This window comes from Leptosomus discolor, chromosome Z, assembly GCF_034619465.1.
Source record: "Leptosomus discolor isolate bLepDis1 chromosome Z, bLepDis1.hap2, whole genome shotgun sequence".
Lineage (NCBI taxonomy): Eukaryota > Metazoa > Chordata > Aves > Leptosomiformes > Leptosomidae > Leptosomus > Leptosomus discolor.
The window spans coordinates 65,115,091-65,132,326 of NC_141419.1; the positions used below are offsets into that span (position 1 = coordinate 65,115,091).

General features: G+C 38.0%; 1 protein-coding gene across 2 annotated transcripts in view; it reads left to right on the forward strand.

Moving 5' to 3' along the window:
• Positions 1-7,868, forward strand: part of FCHO2 (FCH and mu domain containing endocytic adaptor 2) — a 95,263-nt gene extending 87,395 nt beyond the window's left edge. For both annotated transcript variants that reach the window (XM_086480038.1, XM_086480039.1), the window contains exons 25-27: positions 2,573-2,637; positions 5,168-5,332; positions 5,575-7,868. In XM_086480038.1, the coding sequence (XP_086336164.1) occupies positions 2,573-2,637; positions 5,168-5,332; positions 5,575-5,597 (253 nt within the window). In that variant the 3' untranslated portion in view covers positions 5,598-7,868. The remainder of the gene's footprint in view (positions 1-2,572; positions 2,638-5,167; positions 5,333-5,574) is intronic.
• The last annotated feature ends 9,368 nt before the right edge of the window (positions 7,869-17,236 follow it).

Genomic DNA, 17,236 nt, shown 5'->3' on the forward strand with positions numbered 1-17,236 from the left:
GGTGGCCAAGAAGGCCAACAGCATCCTGGCCTGTATCAGCAATAGTGTGGCCAGCAGGAGCAGGGAGGTGATCGTGCCCCTGTACTGGGCACTGGTGAGGCCGCACCTCGAATACTGTGTGCAGTTTTGGGCCCCTCACTACAAGAAGGACATTGAGGTGCTGGAGCGTGTCCAGAGAAGGGCAACGAAGCTGGTGAGGGGTCTGGAGAACAGGTCTGATGAGGAGCGGCTGAGGGAACTGGGGTTGTTCAGCCTGGAGAAGAGGAGGCTGAGGGGAGACCTTATCGCTCTCTACAGCTACCTGAAAGGAGGTTGTAGTGAGGTGGGTGTTGGTCTCTTCTCCCAAGTAACAAGTGACAGGACAAGAGCAAATGGCCTCAAGTTGTGCCAGGGTTTAGATTGGACATCAGGAAAAATTTATTTTCTGAAAGAGCAGTCAAACACTGGAACAGGCTACCTGGGGAAGTGGTGGAGTCACCGTCCCTGGAGGTGTTCAGAAACATGTAGAAGTGGCATTTGTAGACATGGTTTAATGAGCATGGCGGTATTAGGTCAATGGTTGGACTTGATGATCTTAGAGGTCTTTTCCAACCTTAGGATTCTGTGATTCTAATAATACAAGTCTTTATGAAATTTCCAATGTTTGCTTTCTTTTGGCCAATAGACAGGATAGACATTTTTAATACAGTAATTTGAAACTAAAGTCTCTTAATGGTTAAAAAAACATTTTGTGCGTGTGTATATCTATATATACTTGGATTATATAGTGAGAGTAGAAGAAATGCAGTTCTTAAAAAGTTTTCTTGATTTTCTAACTTCAAAATTAGTTTCTAATTAAAATGTTTTTAAAACAAACCTCAGTAACTGAGGAGCTTTTCATAGGCCAGGTAGCATTGTCTTTGTTGAAGCATCATGCAGATTATTTTTCTGACTAGCAGCTACCTGCCACCACCTTCTAAGCCTGCATTTACAGTAGCACTTGAAAGTGAGACACAGATCAGTGCTAGGTAATTATGTTTCTACAAGTTTGTGGAAACAAGCAGAAGGTAGTTGGACTAGGCAGAGCAGTACATCCCTGGAGCAAGAGGTAAGCAGAATTCAACCACTGCGCCTGTGGTTTCGCAGCATGTAGGTACTTGCCCAGCTGTTTATTTCCAAGAGGGTCTTTTTAACGTGAAGAGAGCAAAGAATACCAAGTTTAAGGAAGTGAGGCTTTGTTAACCTTGTACTTATAGATCAGTTTTCTGAACCTTGCTTTATAATGTGGAAAAATAAAGCTGATGCATTTATCAGATAGGTTCTGATGTTTCTGCAGGCAATACATTTAAATGTGTTAACTGGACAAAGTATTAATACAGTATCATTTTAAGTGGAAAAAATCCTGGCAAGACTGAATCTTTCTTGATTGGGTCTTTCAAGGGAGCAATACTTTTAACCAAATCACCTTAAGCTTATTCTGAGCAAGGGCAGGTTCAGTATCCTGCCTGAACAACATGACTAGAATGTCTGGTGAAGCCAGTCTCCCTGCCCAGGCTTCTTTCACAAACACCTCTATAATGAAGCCTCAGTGAGAGCAGGAACCCACCCAGAACACCTAGTGTTAGCTAGGAGGACTCAAACCTTAGTGAAAGTTTCATTACAGATTCAGCAGAGTAAGGGACTTGAGCCCCGATTCTCTTCTCTTTCACCTAGGCAACTACCGAAGGCCAGAATTTTGAGCCTGGAAAGCTGACCTCCTCACAAAAAAAGTAAAATACAGTCATGTCCCAAAGCAGCTCTAGTGTTTCTGTTGTGCTTCCTGTTTGGTCTAGTGGACTGGGTGGTGGGGTGTTGTTTTTTTCAAAAATAAATGTTTCATAACTTGACTTCCTGCAAGTAACCGCTAGCATCTGTGCTACTTGTGTGAGCATTTCACTCCTGCTACACCAATGCCAAAAGCAATTTCAAACCTATCGGCACTTCATGCTGCTCATAGCTTTAATTTGTTGACTTTCCTTTGATGGAACTGCTGCAAAGTGCTCCAGGATTTAAAATGCATTGTCAGTTCAGAGCCTTTGGTGCTTGGTGCCCTTTTCTACCCCTTTGCAGTGTCAGAAGTTAGCTTAAACCCTGTGTCACTTACACCAACTAGTTTTACTGGAATGGAAGTGGAATAAAATTCATGCTGCCACGAGTCTTACATAGGGGAGTGCAATCAACATTGCTCCCCCTCATACCATTGTCACGAAGCGTAAAGACTCACCTTTCAAACTGCTTCCAGGGTGTTTGGCCTGTCCTTACCCTTTGGGACTACAGAGGGTTTTGAGTAGCGGAGCCATAGCCAGGGCATAGCACAGTGTTAACCGTATGAAAAGGTGGCATGTGCTTCTGAGCTTTGCTGCTCTGGGGCATGCAGACACACACACCCTTCTCTTTTCCTGTTTGCTTTGTATAGTTTTCCACAAACTTACCTTAAAATGATCAAGAATCTTTGTAAACCTCCTTTTAGAGATGTCTGTAACATATCAGCGTGAATCTAAGGAAATAATGTGCTAAAACTGGTGTTTATAACTAACCTACCATTCTCTTACAGGAATGCAGACCAGATGAAAGCATATTGGAAAATATCTAGCATTTCAGAGAAGTCTGAGAATGGAGGCAAGTTGAACTCTTTGTTTTGGGTTTTTTTTGTACAGAAAAATTATAACCATAAAAAGGTAATCATTCTAGCCTCTACACCCTCTTGCCTGTTTAACATCTTCTCATGCTCTATCCTGTTTACCAGTTCACCTTCGTCTCAAATAATTTCCTCCTGAGAGATTCCATTAGCTGTGAGATGCCAAAATATAAATTTATGAATTAGCTATAAAAGGAAAAATAGTGAAGCCCCCTGAAAGCAGTTAGTAGCTCTAAAATAGAGTTTAGACTGGGTAGGAAATTACTACATCAATGGTATTTGGAAATGAGCAGTTATTCAAAGGAAAATATGTTTAGTATCTGTGTCTTTCCACATACTGGCAATTGAATAAAGTAGACAGACAACAAATAAGTGGAAGAATTGTGGGGAAGAAAAAAAAAGATCAAAAAGTCCTGTGCTGAGATAGACTCAACAATAGATGATTCTTGACCAATATTTTGAGGGTCTTTATTTTGAACATATACAACTCGAGGAGAGAAAAAAAAAGAATCTCTGCACATCTGCTCAGAGTGGTAATTTATATAGCTTTTGTAAGGTAGCAATAGTTGTCTTCTGCCCTGCTGCCTTCGCTGAGGTCCATTTGATGTCACAGCCCTTGCAGCCTCTGCAGGTGCAATGTGTTTCTGAAGCAGAAAAACAGGGCCAAAGGGAGGCATCTCATCCTCAAAGCCTCTTTGGAGAAATGAACTTGTGGTGTAAAGGAAAGGCCTTTAGCCCTGTTAAGAATTTAGTGAAGTGAATTTTGAAAGTACAGATTTGCTTGTAAATATGACTGGTTTCATAAAGAAATCATAAGCCTGGAAAGGAAGGATCTCTTCTGTTCCTGCAAAGTCTGCAAAGTTGTGGTCATCATTCAAGCAAAATCAGAGGTAATTTTATCTGACAGAGGTTGTTGCTGTAGCCTGGTGTACTTTGTCCTTCACTGACCTCACAGTTCTTTGCCATCTGTCTTCTGTTATGATTACATAGGGACAGACCTCTTTTTTTTTTTTCCTTTTCCAAACTGTGGAGCTTCTTTTAAAAAAAAAAAATCATACTGAAACACACGTGCAGACAGATGAAGAGCTACTGTGTACGTACAGGGCAGCATAAAATGGGCTGCCAGTGATGCGGGTTGCATCTTGTGTGTGTTCAGTAGGCTTGCACATTAGACAGTGCAAGTAGCACGGTAGACTCCCACTGCTTCTGCTATATTCCGTTCTCTTCCCACCAACTTCCATCCTCTTTTCTTTGAGTATAAACACATAGTACTCACAATGCAGTGTTTAAGAGGGAATAATACTATGCTGGTTTTACAGAAACAAAAGGAGAAGTTGCACAAACACCGTTAATATTAGGAGGAATGTCTGGAAATCTTCTTTGTTCTGGTGTACAGGGTGGTAAAACTTTTTTTTTTTTTTTTTTTTATGCTTCAACACATTATGTGAGCTGTCAACTGCAGACAGAGATAAAACACAGAACAAACTTTCAAAGCACTTGAATATATGTGTTTCCATACTTACAGTGGAAAGAAGTTCCAGTTTACCCAAACTGTGACAGACCTGCTGAAGAAATGGAATGGACTTTAAGCCAAATTAAACTAACTAACAGGCTATTGCATAAAACAATGTCATTCATTAATTCCTGGGTTTACCTCAGTAACATTTCAGTTACTAACTTTCCTTGTCATTTACAGTTCCTATTGGAAAGGAATAGCAAGTTGTTTCAAAGTAGTAAAAATACTTGATTTTCATTATTCCATTATTAATTATTTAAATCTCATTTTTCGAAGCATATTTTGCAAGAATGAGAAAAGACTTGTTTAAGAACTAGACAAAGAGACTAGTAACAATGTTGTGGGTTTTTTAAAATGCCTTGCAATGACTACAGGAATGTACTTAAAGTAATTTTGAACTATTACTGCTTTCTAATAGCATCAAAGTGATGACACTTCATGACTGTCTCTGAAAAATCAGCTGAAATTGTGGGGAAAAGTATTTAATGAGACCTTGTTTTTGTTAGAAAAATAAGAATTTCTTTCTTCTGGGTACATTACTTGTATAGCTGCATTTCTTCCAATGGTTTTGTTCATGTACATTCATCCAGACAGATCATGACAACATTTAAATATTCTGCTGTATTTTCAAATCTGCTAATGAAAAGTACTACATACAAGATAGGTGGTATTAGGTACTTACAAACCAGCAAGCATAAATTATGATTATAGGGACCAATCAGGTATTTCAAGCAATAACTGATTACCAGGCTGATACATTCTGTATAATCTTGCGGAAATGTGGATCCTTTCTCTTTAAATCATTCACTAGTCATTGTCTGAAACAGAGTATTGGAAAAAACAAGACTTGCACTCTCATCTCTTTTGAAAACAGGTAGGAGTTCTGCTGGGAATAGATCTCAAAGGTCACCATGTTAGTTTCACTTACTACTAAAAATTTTGGGAGATCTTCTTGTTCTTGCAAAACAACCAGCTTTTCAGTTTTATTTTCATAGGTTCTGGATCCCTCAGAGCAAAATTTGAACTTTCAGAAGGACCCAGTAAACCAGCAACACTTGCAGTGCAATTCATTAGTGAAGGAAGCACCCTTTCAGGAGTAGATGTAGAGCTCGTAGGCACTGGCTATCGGCTTTCACTCCTTAAGAAAAGATTTGCCACTGGTAAGACACTGATGTGATTATGTGTTCAAATTAATATTGTATATTCTGTAGTGTTAAATTACAGAATATGAAACTGTTAAATAAGTGATGCATAAATAGTTACTTTTCACAAAACTTGCTTGCCTGAAAGCTGTTTCACAGGGTTTTTTTGGTTTTCCATAGTTAGTCAATCTGCTTCCAGGAAAATACTGACAAAATCTGTTCTATCTACTGACTGCAAAAAACCTACCTTTATTTTTCAGGACGGTATATGGCAGACTGCTGATGTACCTGTGAAAGTCATTGGATCAAAGGAGTGCAAAAAGCTCACTCTGCCGTCTTTACTTTTCAAACACTATTGTAATGTGCATTAATTTTTTTCAAAATGTTGACCTACTTTGAGGCTGAACTACAGAACAGAAAATGCACTTTTTAAAGTCATTTTGCAAACTTCGTATTACTTTATAATAGCACTGAAGTTAACTTCAACACTGTCTGTAAATGATCAACTGCAATATTGGGGAAAATTTGTTGAAATTCTAATAAATTTATGTAGATGAAGTCAAAATAGTAATCCATAGTTGTAATGAAAGTATGAAATTGTATGTTATACTGTAAACATTAAACCTAAAAATGTAGGAGAGCGAGTTAAGAAATATTTGAGCTTTCCATAAGTAATACTCATTTTTTAGATTCTTTGTCAGTTTTTGAAGAAAGCAGAGGCAAAGTCTCATGTAGTTCTTCTATCCACTCATGCCACAAAACCAGCTGAGTTAGAGATGTATACAAGAAATATAACTTGATGCCCATGTATCATGTATTATTAACATGTAAGTTGTTTTATATAGGGTTTTTTCCTAAGTGCAATGTGTTACAAAATTGCAAAAGACAGCAGAGATTTACTTCTGCAGTTAGTAAATTTTATGGGCGTTGTGATTGTTTGAATTAATGCTGTAGATTAATTTATTTTTATATGAATTGCATAACATTTGTGCCTTTAAAAAAAGCCCATGCCTATACAATTTGTTATTCACATGCTTCGCTTCACTTTTTCAAAGTTTGGCTCTTCATCAAGAAAGCACAGTGTTTGTATAATACACACAACTTTATAAAAATTCCTTTTACTGGGATTTATTTAGAAGGCAGATTTGCAAAAACTGGGGATTGTTTTAAAAGAGGTTTAAAATACTGGATTACTTCCTCATGGGGTAATTGCAATAAGTGTGGTTGTGGTAAAGGGAGATGCATCATGCAGGACTTTGAAACTTTGAGACAGTAATTTTAATGTCACCAAAGATGAGAATCCTGAAAAATCACTGAAGATGGTAAAAGCGAACTTTAAAAAGCAAACAGCATTTCCCTTCACTTTGACTACAAGTCTTCGGACTTTGAGTGCTTTTGGGGTTGTGTGATGTGAATGTAAACATAGTACTTTGTGAGGAATAGCATTTTAGAAGGGTATTTTATGGCAGCAGGCTGACAAGTACTGCCATTTTTATTAGTTTGAATTTTTTTCTATAACCACCAATGTTAATATTTGTACTGTCATCTAATCTGCTTGCCACAGCCTAAACACAGGGAAGAGACACATACGTAACATTTTTTTAAAGCAAGTCGCTAATTTAGAAAAATCTTCTATGTATTTGTATTATCAAGTGTTTTTTCAATGCTGAGATCAAAAGTATTGGGGCAAAATAATTCCATAAGCTGCACGTGGGAATTTCATATGACCATTTTGAATACCTGTATCTATTTCAAATTCTCTATTAAAACAATAAAATGTGCTTGAACTAATTCATGCAGAACCAGTAATGAATTGGACTGCTGAAGCTTAACAAGAAATTAAGCTTTGTAGAGGCTACATAAATTCTAATATATACTAGACACTTTTGCAGACAAAGAGTTCTGTTGTTAGCGCTAAGCACGTACTGTACTGTAGATTTGATTGGAAGAGTGTATTTGGCTCTTAATTTGCTACTCTTATTGAAGGGTAAATTTCTAACTCATAAAATGGTACAGTCTTTTTACTGGAATCTTAATTGTAATCTGCTTTGCAATCAAACTCTGTTTAATGTGACAATATTTTATTAATGAAAACCCCAAACTATTGCTATTTTTAATCAAGTATTACTTTCATTTCTGAAGTTAAATGAAGTAGCTATGTTTCAGCACTTTTAAACTAGTCTTCATTCAGGTGATTATACATACATTTGCTTTGGGTGCAGGTTACAATTTTGAAGCCATACAAGTTTATATAGACTTTTTGTAAAGTTCAAAAGCGATGTAAAAAGTACATGTAGCTATCTGATAAAAAAAAAATGTAGCAAGCTGGTTCTTGCTTGTGTATACAGCAATATCCGTTGTAGCTGCCTCCTAAGAAAATTAATTTGTAAACACAGCTCTAAAGGATCTGAAGTTTTATGAATTGTTACTACGTCAGACTGTAAATTAGAGCATACAATTTTATCTTACAAAAATTGTAAATACTTCTGATTTTTCATAAAATGTAAATTTTAAAAAATTTGCACCCACAATAAACATGTAATATATAATTTAAGTACTGATTTATATTGCCTGTACTTTTGCAGTTAGTCCCAAAGAGCTTCTAAGCAGTAAGATAACAGGACAAAACTATGCCTGTGTTCAACATTTTAAAAGTGTTAATTCACTTTTAAGTGATAAGGGGTAGCGATAATATATGAACTCTTATGTATTTAAAAAACACCACAGAGACGTTGGGTGGAAAGATGACTTATGTGAAGAGTTGCATCTTTACTAAAGTGGAGTGCCTGAGATGCCTGCAATGGCTTATGCCTTTACTAAATTGGTATGCTTAACTAATAACTTAGGTTAGGCAAAACTGGAGATACGTTTATCAGAAAAATCTCGACTTTGTAGACATGAGCTGCTGGCTGTAAATAGTGCTGTACCAAATGCTGTACCTTCCCTGACTTCCTTAATAAGCCTATACTTTGTCAGGTGCACAGGAAAAAAATCAGTGGCAAGATTAAAGAAATTCTTTCTGATTTCTTATGTTCCACCAGTCCAAAAAAAGCAGACAATTTAAGTACTACTTCAGCAGCCTGAGAATAGTCGTTCTAAGCTGTGAGCACAGAAACAAAAGTTGAAACTGAACAAATGCATTTGAATCTGTTTCTTTCCTACTAATCCCACAGCCTGGAGAAGTTTAGTAAGTAATGACTTACTAAATCAACTTTCTCAGCTGGCTGGGTATCACTGCAATAAGTACCATTCTTGTCATGCTGGAAAGCAATAGTCCAAGGGCTTGATTCTTATCTTCTGCTGGAAGGCAGGAGTGAAGAATGCAAGTGCCCAACGGTCAGACTGAATGGTCCATCTAGCCGAGTAGTCTCTTTTCAACAATGGCCAAAGAACAGGCTATAGCACAGACAGCTCACAAGCCATTCCCTTTCTACCCTCCCAGCATCCTCAGTTACTGGTTAGGGATGTAACAGGGTACAACGCTGCTCAGTTCTTCTAGTATTCACTGTACTTAAGGTGTAGAGATCACTGCTCTGGCACTTCTGTTAACATTTGACTTTTGTTATTGTAAGCCAGTGCCCACATACTACTCACAGCTACTATAAACTGGATTTATACTGCTCAAGCAGGTTTGTGATTATCTAAGTACACGATCAGGTAGTTTTTCAGGGATAGCTGACTACCTCTACCACTGCCAAATAATATTTATGTAGGGTATTTGAAGGAGCTAAGATATTTAATTATCAACTGGAACAATGTGGGAGTTACAAGTGTGGTAGGTTTTGCTATCTAACTAAAAAGGAAGGTCTTGCACCATGCCAAAAAGGATTACAGTTCAAATCTTGTGTGTTCGAGAAGCTTAAGATAGGCATCTTAATATCTGTGTACCTTTTGTTTTCTTGGAATTGCTAGATAATTGGTTTCCATTTCAGTTGTCATGAAAGGGCAATTTTACTTTAGAGCATTCAAGAAAAAAATCAGGAATTCCTCCAAGGATAGAGTAAGCTAAAAACAGTTCAAGGAACTAAAGCAGCAAATAACATATTTACTCTGTGGTGCCCTTGATTGGACTGATTACCATGCCTCTTAATTGAAAACTTAATGTTTATCTTCAATTCTGCATGTTATTACACTACTGAGATTCCTTCTCAACTCAGTTTGACCTCCGTGTTTACTGATACGTTGCTTTTTAAGTTCTCCCTTAGTTCATTCCATAACCAATAGAAAGCATACAGTCTTTAAAGAATAATCTTAAAAACACAAGAGGCCTCTTCTGGATTACTTACCAAACATTTGATACTCAAATTCTGCATTTTCTGTAGTTGCTTTCACTTCCTTTGGAATCCATTCTTTCTGGTTTTAAATCTGGGATAGCTATTTTAATTATTATAACCTGAAGTATGATTTTGCCATTGTCCCAGTTGTATTTCTTTTTAAAACCCTTGTTCTGTAACTTAGCTTTTTTATTATTATTGAAACTCAGTTGTTTATTTTTTTTTAAATAGGTTAATCATCACAAGCCATAAATCATGCCAACTTCACCACTATGATTATGATTCAGCTTTTCCTCTTGTCATCACCCAGTCTGCCTTCTTGAAGTCCTCATTTCCTAAGTCATGTTTTCTCCCCCAGAAAGTTAGCAGTGGTAATGCGTTCAGCAATGACTCAATTCTTTCTTAATCATGGTTAAATGAAGCAGCCCGTTTTTAAAATTGCTGATTCTCCCCTCCAGATGTCCCCTCCTGTTTTGTAATTAGATAAACTCATGTAATATCCACGGCCTTCCCTTCCGCTTCCCGCTACTGTGACTGGTAGGTTACATGAATAGTGATCACTAATACAGAAATATTAAAGCTGCCCCAGTGTTAGTGCTGGTAAGACATTGCATCCAGGCAAGATGCACCAATACAACTTGGGAAGGAAAAAAAAACAAAACTAAACACAACCACCCAAGCTCAAAGCCTGTTATTTACCTTCCACTTGTGTTGTAATCTATTCCTCTGGAGCCTTACAGGACTTTGGATTTTGACAGAGAACCGAAGTCTGAACAGACACAACTTTCAGCCCCTGACTAAGCACCTAACCTCATTCTTGAATCCATGTTTCTCCTCCACGTATCAGAATCTCTCAGCCTCTGTGCATTAGTACCTTCTTGCTTCTGAGCCGTTCCTAGATTGACAACACACACTTAAGTACGTGAGTATGTGAGCACAGGAGGAGTGCGGCAGTCTGATCTGCCACCGCTGCAGCCAACATCTCTCCAGTCTTACCAGCCCATTCCTATGTACAGGCCAAATGCTGCTGCAGCTTTTCTCCTGCTGAAATCACATTTCTGTATTCTGAGTCACTTGATAACAAACAGTAGGCTCAATGTTCACTTCTAGTGAGAAGACAGAATGAATTCAGTTTTATTTAAGGTCTAAAATGTAGAGTATTGCTCAATTTAAGAATTGCATCTTGTACATCTAGGGCACGAAACTCAGCCTCCAACGAATTACTCTGGCATAACTTTTCTAGGTAATATAGAGGAAACACCACACTCGCAAGAGACAGAATAAGGAAATCACATGGAAAAATATGTCAGTCCCAGTGTTCCCTTTAGATTAAGGGGGAGAATATGTATTTGACACAACTTTCCCATAAAGGAGTTGAAAATTTTTTTTAAAAAAGTCAAGGTGATGGGCCATTACAGCTATTATCACGGCATTTTGCAAGATATTTGAGACCCTCAGCCTTCCCGTGCGAGACGTGTTGCTCTGTCCATGTAGCCATTGGCTAGAAGTTGGCATTTCTGCATTCATTGCTGACTGAGTGCAGGGAGCACAGTTCACCTAAGCATCTGCCTTTGCTTGCAGGCAACAATAAGCTTCCTAGGGGGATAAGCATGGAACCTGTACCCGCATTTCCCTGAGCTATGACCTCTTCAGATTGCTCAAGGTGGCAGCACTTTTGCCAGCCAATCCCCAGAGACACCACAAAACCACACATTAGCATTCAGAGTTTTTTGGCAAATTGCATGTTCTAGCCTCTCCCCCAAGGGATCATCCAGCCTAAAACAGTCCTACTATAACCTGGTTTTGGTCAAAAAGAGTAAAACCATAATTTGTGTTTCAGGAAGCAGTTCGTCCCCTGTGTAGTTAGCAACAGCACAATCTCCTGCTTTTCGTGCTACTGATGGTTAAAAGCCAACAGTCGTCACAAGTTGAAAAGAAGCTTTCAAAAAATGTTGCATCTTTCTTAAGTGGTGACTGTTACCTCCACACCAGTTAATAAGCAAAAATTGTGCTGAGTTTTACCCTTAAAGTCATTCCCAGCCCAGGGGAGCGAGCACAGCTATACCTGCTATTCAGGTCATAAGCAAAGGTAAGTGTGTGTTTGTCCCAACACACAGCAGGAGCAGTAGTATCGAGAAGAGTTGTTCACTATTTCAGCTACTCACAACTGTCTACAAGTCGTTATTTTAGCATCTAGAGCAAATCTTAAGACTTGCTACTATGTCCAGCAGCACCAGTAGCCTCCTATGCCCTCTTCACAGAAGCTGTAAAGTATTCGCAGCATACTGTTCCACACATGTACAGCACAATTGGAACACAGGACAGATTTCTACCTCAACCCTGTAAAAGTTAACTGATAAAATTTGGTCTCTCCTGCCACTATATTTGAACCCCCGTGATCTTTTCTATTTTTTTTTCCTGGAATTGAGAAAACAGAATATTTTTAAGAACTTGGTTAGTCTTCATAGTGAACAACAATATCTGCCATCACCCGTCTGTTCAGTCCAAAGATCGGTCATCCAACTGCATTAAAATTCTTGTTAAGTCTCTTCTGGACACTTTTCTTTAGTTAACAGATCTTCTATTCTCTTAGATTTTTTTTAAAGCATTCTGTACTTTCCTCTGTATTTCCACCATGAATGTTTAGCAAAGCCTTCAGCTCTTTCCCAGCACGGTAGGGGGTTTTTTTATTATTACTGCTGCCATTAGCTAGATTTAAAGACCTTACATGAATTGTATGTTTACAATAGCTACACAACGAGGTCTAACCAGACTTTTGCAAATAATGATTCAAATCAGTGTTAAATCACATCAGGTACACCTTTGTGTTCTCCCCAGACTTTACTGGCTCCACAGAGAATACGCTCAGCATCTTGTACACACTCCACTGTCATCTCTGTAACCCAACTACGGTAACTGTAGCAATCAGGTCAAGGTGAGGAATATGTTAAAAATAATGTGGGAGTATTTCTGTAGCGAATAAACTGGTGCAATCCTTCCAGAATAAAGCACACTGTACTGAGATTCGGGAGACCTCCTTGCTATAGGCAAGATGTACTTTCAAACAGAAACACACAGGGCTGCTGGTAAGGACCATATTGGAACTACTTACAGTCTGCTCACACCTTCACTTAGAGATACTGTTAGCATTCACGTGATCTGCTGCCAGCCGAGAGACTCTTTGGCCTGTCACTTTCCTAAGTTAAGAAACTCTGTGCTCTGATACTTTTGTACAGCAGCTGCTTTTCTCTAGGAGAGTCCTAAACTCTGCAGAAACTCCCACACTTGCTGGCTATGAGCAGATTATGGGCAATTTGTAGAGCCCCAAACTGAGCTCAAAACTGGAGGCTGGAGCATAGAGGTTGTGGAAAGAAATGAACACAAACGAAACACTCTCTGGTGCGGTCGCCAAACAAGGAATCATAAATTATACCTCATCTTAAGCTGCCTGGCTGGACTGCACAACCAAATATTAGTGACGGCCAAGTCACCATTACTCGATGGCATCTGTTGTTTATAATCAGGTTCAAATAGTATGGGCAGGTGGTACTTCAAATGGTCAACTTTTAGATCTTCTAGATGCTCGTAAAGCAATAATCCCATTATTGAGACGCCTACACTAATTAAAACCAACCAAACTGGCTTAGGCTACAGGTTCATGATGAGCCAGTTGAACAGTTCAATATTGCCGAAAGACATAGGCCATGCTCCCCATCCTCACTCACCACTCCTTGTACCAGCTTTGGCATGCATCATACCTGTTTATATATCAACTTAACTCACCAACCAGACATACATCAAACATAGAAACAAAAAACAACAACCACTGGGAGAAAAAAAAAAAGAAGAAGAAGAAGAAGAAAATATTTATGCTAAATTAAGCCAATTGAACCAGCTTGCAGCAGGGTCTGACAAACCAGGCACAGGAATTCCCAACCTAAAAGCAGAGAAGGGGTTGGGAATGAGATCTCCCCCTTTTGGCAGCAGCACATCATCAGCCCAGCTCAGCAGTTCACTAAACCACAGCCGGAGAGAGGAACTGAAAGCAGCTGGCTCCAATGACATAATGGAAGACTTCTCTTAATAGTGGCTATAAACCCTGAAGTCATAAACTGTAAGAAATTGATAAGAAAATCAAATAAACACAGGGGGTAGGAAAGTCCATGTAGATAATTTAACTGAGGGTGATGGAAAGGAGTTTGTCCCGAAAAACCATGTTTAATTAACAAAATGTTTAACTTCCACTGTGTTACTGGACCCATGCTAGCTGGAAATGCCAGAATCAGAACACAAAACAGGGAGAAAAAAAAAGTGTTCAATAAATATTTTGCCACGTTTCTTAAAGGATATCTAGATACATCGTGAAAATACTTCACAATCCAACAGTATCTGAAGAGATGTTAACACATCATCTACTAAAGCTAAATATTTTTAAACCAGCAGATCAGATAAACAACATCCAAGAATTTAGGAAGTTGAATAAGCCATACTGTGGACCATTAATTTTTATTTCAGTGAGTCTTAAAATGCTGGAAAGTATTAGAAGATTAAAAGAAAGCTAACACTGCACCATTACAAAAAAAAAAATCTGACAATCCAAATAACTATAAGACAGAACTTGGTAAGAAAATTAAAATACGGTTAAGATAATTAGTATCAGTCATGGATGTACTGAATAGAGGTCTTAAACTAACTTAGCATTAGGTTGAAAATCTGGATCATCAGAGTAATAGGGTCAAAGGAAAAAAAGATTTATGTAAGATACCTGATGTAGCAGTACACAACATTTTGGTTTATAACTAGAGCAATGCGAGAACATGACAGACTAAAAAATGACTCTTAAGACATAATTAAACACAGTATCAACTTTAAGCACATTTCTCATGGATTCCTGCAGACTTCATAATATTTAATATTTTTCCAGTTACTTGGCATTAAAAAAACTGAAGTTTTGCAGACAACAAAAGACTAGAGGAGAAAAAAAGTAAGCTAGATCTCATATACAAAAGGTTTTTACCACTTAATCATCGCACAAAATGGCAGGAAGAGCCTTTAGCATCAAATACATAAGGACAAAATTACATATCACTTTGAGATAACTAAGGACTTTTCTGAAATGTTCTTAAAAGACATTCAGGGCTAGAACTGCTGACAACAAATCTGCAGATCTTCATGGAATCACAGAAGAGCTGAAGCTAGAAGGGAACTTTAGAAATCATCTAGCCATTTTCCCTGCTCAAACCAGGGGCAAAGACTTTAAGTCTTACCAAACTAATGAACTCTTCAGAGAGTAAAATGTGGGTTTAACAACAAAAAAGGTCCAAAAAAAGAGTGATTTCTGTTGAACCAATCATTCCACTATTTTCCAGTACAACCTCCTCCAGGCTATATTGGCCTTCTGGACCTTCCATTGTTCAGTGCACATCTATCTAACTATCACTCTTACATTATTCCTTTCCTCCTTTTATTCACACCCACTCAATTGAAGCTCCATTCTCAGCATCTTCCTTCGAGCTTTTCTTCTAAAGAAGAAACAAGTTCCCTGAAGAAAGCTTGGTTTTACTCTCTAGGCCTCACTGGAATAGTGACGAAAGCCTTTGTTTTCATTTACTTTTTTCTACCTCAATAAAACTTGATATCTGGTGTCTTTTAAATAAGCTAGAACAACTGGAAAAGACATAGGCCAGTGTGACAAATCTGTCTATAGAAGAGAGTTCTAGAGGCAATGTTCACTTCAGACTGACCTAAAGTTCCTACCAGAAGGTAATTTCTGACCTTGACATAATCCAAACTACCCCTCTCTATATCCTGTCCTAAATCTTGTTCATCCACAACAGAAGCAACACTCCCTACCCCACATGCTAACATGTTTAGATTTTCTTTATTTGGACAGAATACGTTTCTGTTGTTGCTTTCTCCAAGGATCTTCCTGCAATCTCCACTCATCTTTGTCCAGCATCCGTGTCAGATCCCACCACGCCTTTAAAGACAAATAAACTGTCTGATATGATTCAAGCACATATTAGGGGACCAAGTCAAGCATTCTTATCCTTTAAGCAAGAGCTCTACCCACAAAGCTGATCTAAATTCTATACCCTATAGTATAGTACAGAGAAGACACAAACCTTGATGGACCAGTCTCCTAGTCATTTTCTTCTTATATTTCTGGAACATTTATCCAGAAAATCTGAGGCTTATCAGTGACTCCTCGGAGTCACTCATGGTATAAGAAGGCCTATAGACCATATATCAAAAAAAGCTATGATCAATACTCATAAATTATCCTTTGTGCCACATAACTCAACCCTTTTCCTTTCTCTCTGTCTCAAGGCTTTCAGAAATTACGTCAGTTTCCTGAATAAGTAAGAGAAACCTGAGTTTGAGAGAATCCAACAACCTGTGGTGCCACACAGCCATTTAAATCCCTTTTCACACTAGGGGACAAGTAGCTTACATGTGTAGCATCCCATAGGTACCATTAGTCACAGAAAGGCTTTCAGCTCCAGCACCTGGATACATCCATGCACAGGCAGGTTACTTAGGACACTCAGAAGAATCAGTAACCTGCCCTTCTTCTGTGATGATGAATTCCATGATATAGGAGAACAAACTTTGAGATTGCACAGAATTTAATTCTCATCATCTATAATGGCAAAATAATTAGATAAAGCAAGCAAAACATTACCAAAAAAATCAGCTTAGGCAAGGTCCCTTTACAAAAAAAATAACCCAACGAACCAACTACTGCATTTAAAATCATATGTGAGAGTACTGGCTATGATTGAGATAACACTCCTTGTTTCTTGTTTTTTTTATTTTTAATAAGATGCACTAAAATATAAAATACAGAAGTGGAGACATTAAAAATAATCCTAGTATTATTCCATTAAACTTACTTTAAAGGCAATATGGAGAGTATTTAAAAAAAAAAAAAAAGCCATGGGACTTGCAAAATGTGTGGAACAGGACACCAATGATTTGAGTTTATTTTATACTATCAAAGTCTAAGGAGTGACTTCATCACAGCTGGTATAAACATAGGCATCAAAACAGCACTGCAGGTATGGCAACAGCACTGTAAGGGAAAGGTGAACTGAACTTGGGTGTGACTAACAGGTCTTATGCTAGATTCTTTAGCTACTTGATTTTAAAACAAACACCATGTAACTTTTTTCTTAGTACATGCGCTCTAATTTAAGGAGGAGGTGATACAGAAATGTTCCATGGCCAGCACTTTTTTTTTTCCTCCACTTCCAGATCCATCAGAAAGCAGTTCATCTTTATTTTGAGACTGAAGATGCATATACTTTAAATATTACCCCAAAAAGAGATCTTGTAAGCTGACATAACCAGTATTAGAAAACATCACCCTAAGTTTGGATCAATATCACCTACACAACAGAAACACTTACGCTCTATGCATATGTGTCTGCTTTAGATAACATTAATCAAGAAAAAATGAGGAGGAGGAGGACATAGTATCTCCAAGTTGCATTACTAAGGGACAGTAAACAGTACTTTACTTACAGAATTCTTACTTTTCCTTCAGCTTTCTATATATCTAAAGACATTGCTAAGCCTTCTCAGGGACATGATCTACATGAAAGCGTACCCAGTGTGATGAAGCCTTCATTCTATGTGTGGCCTG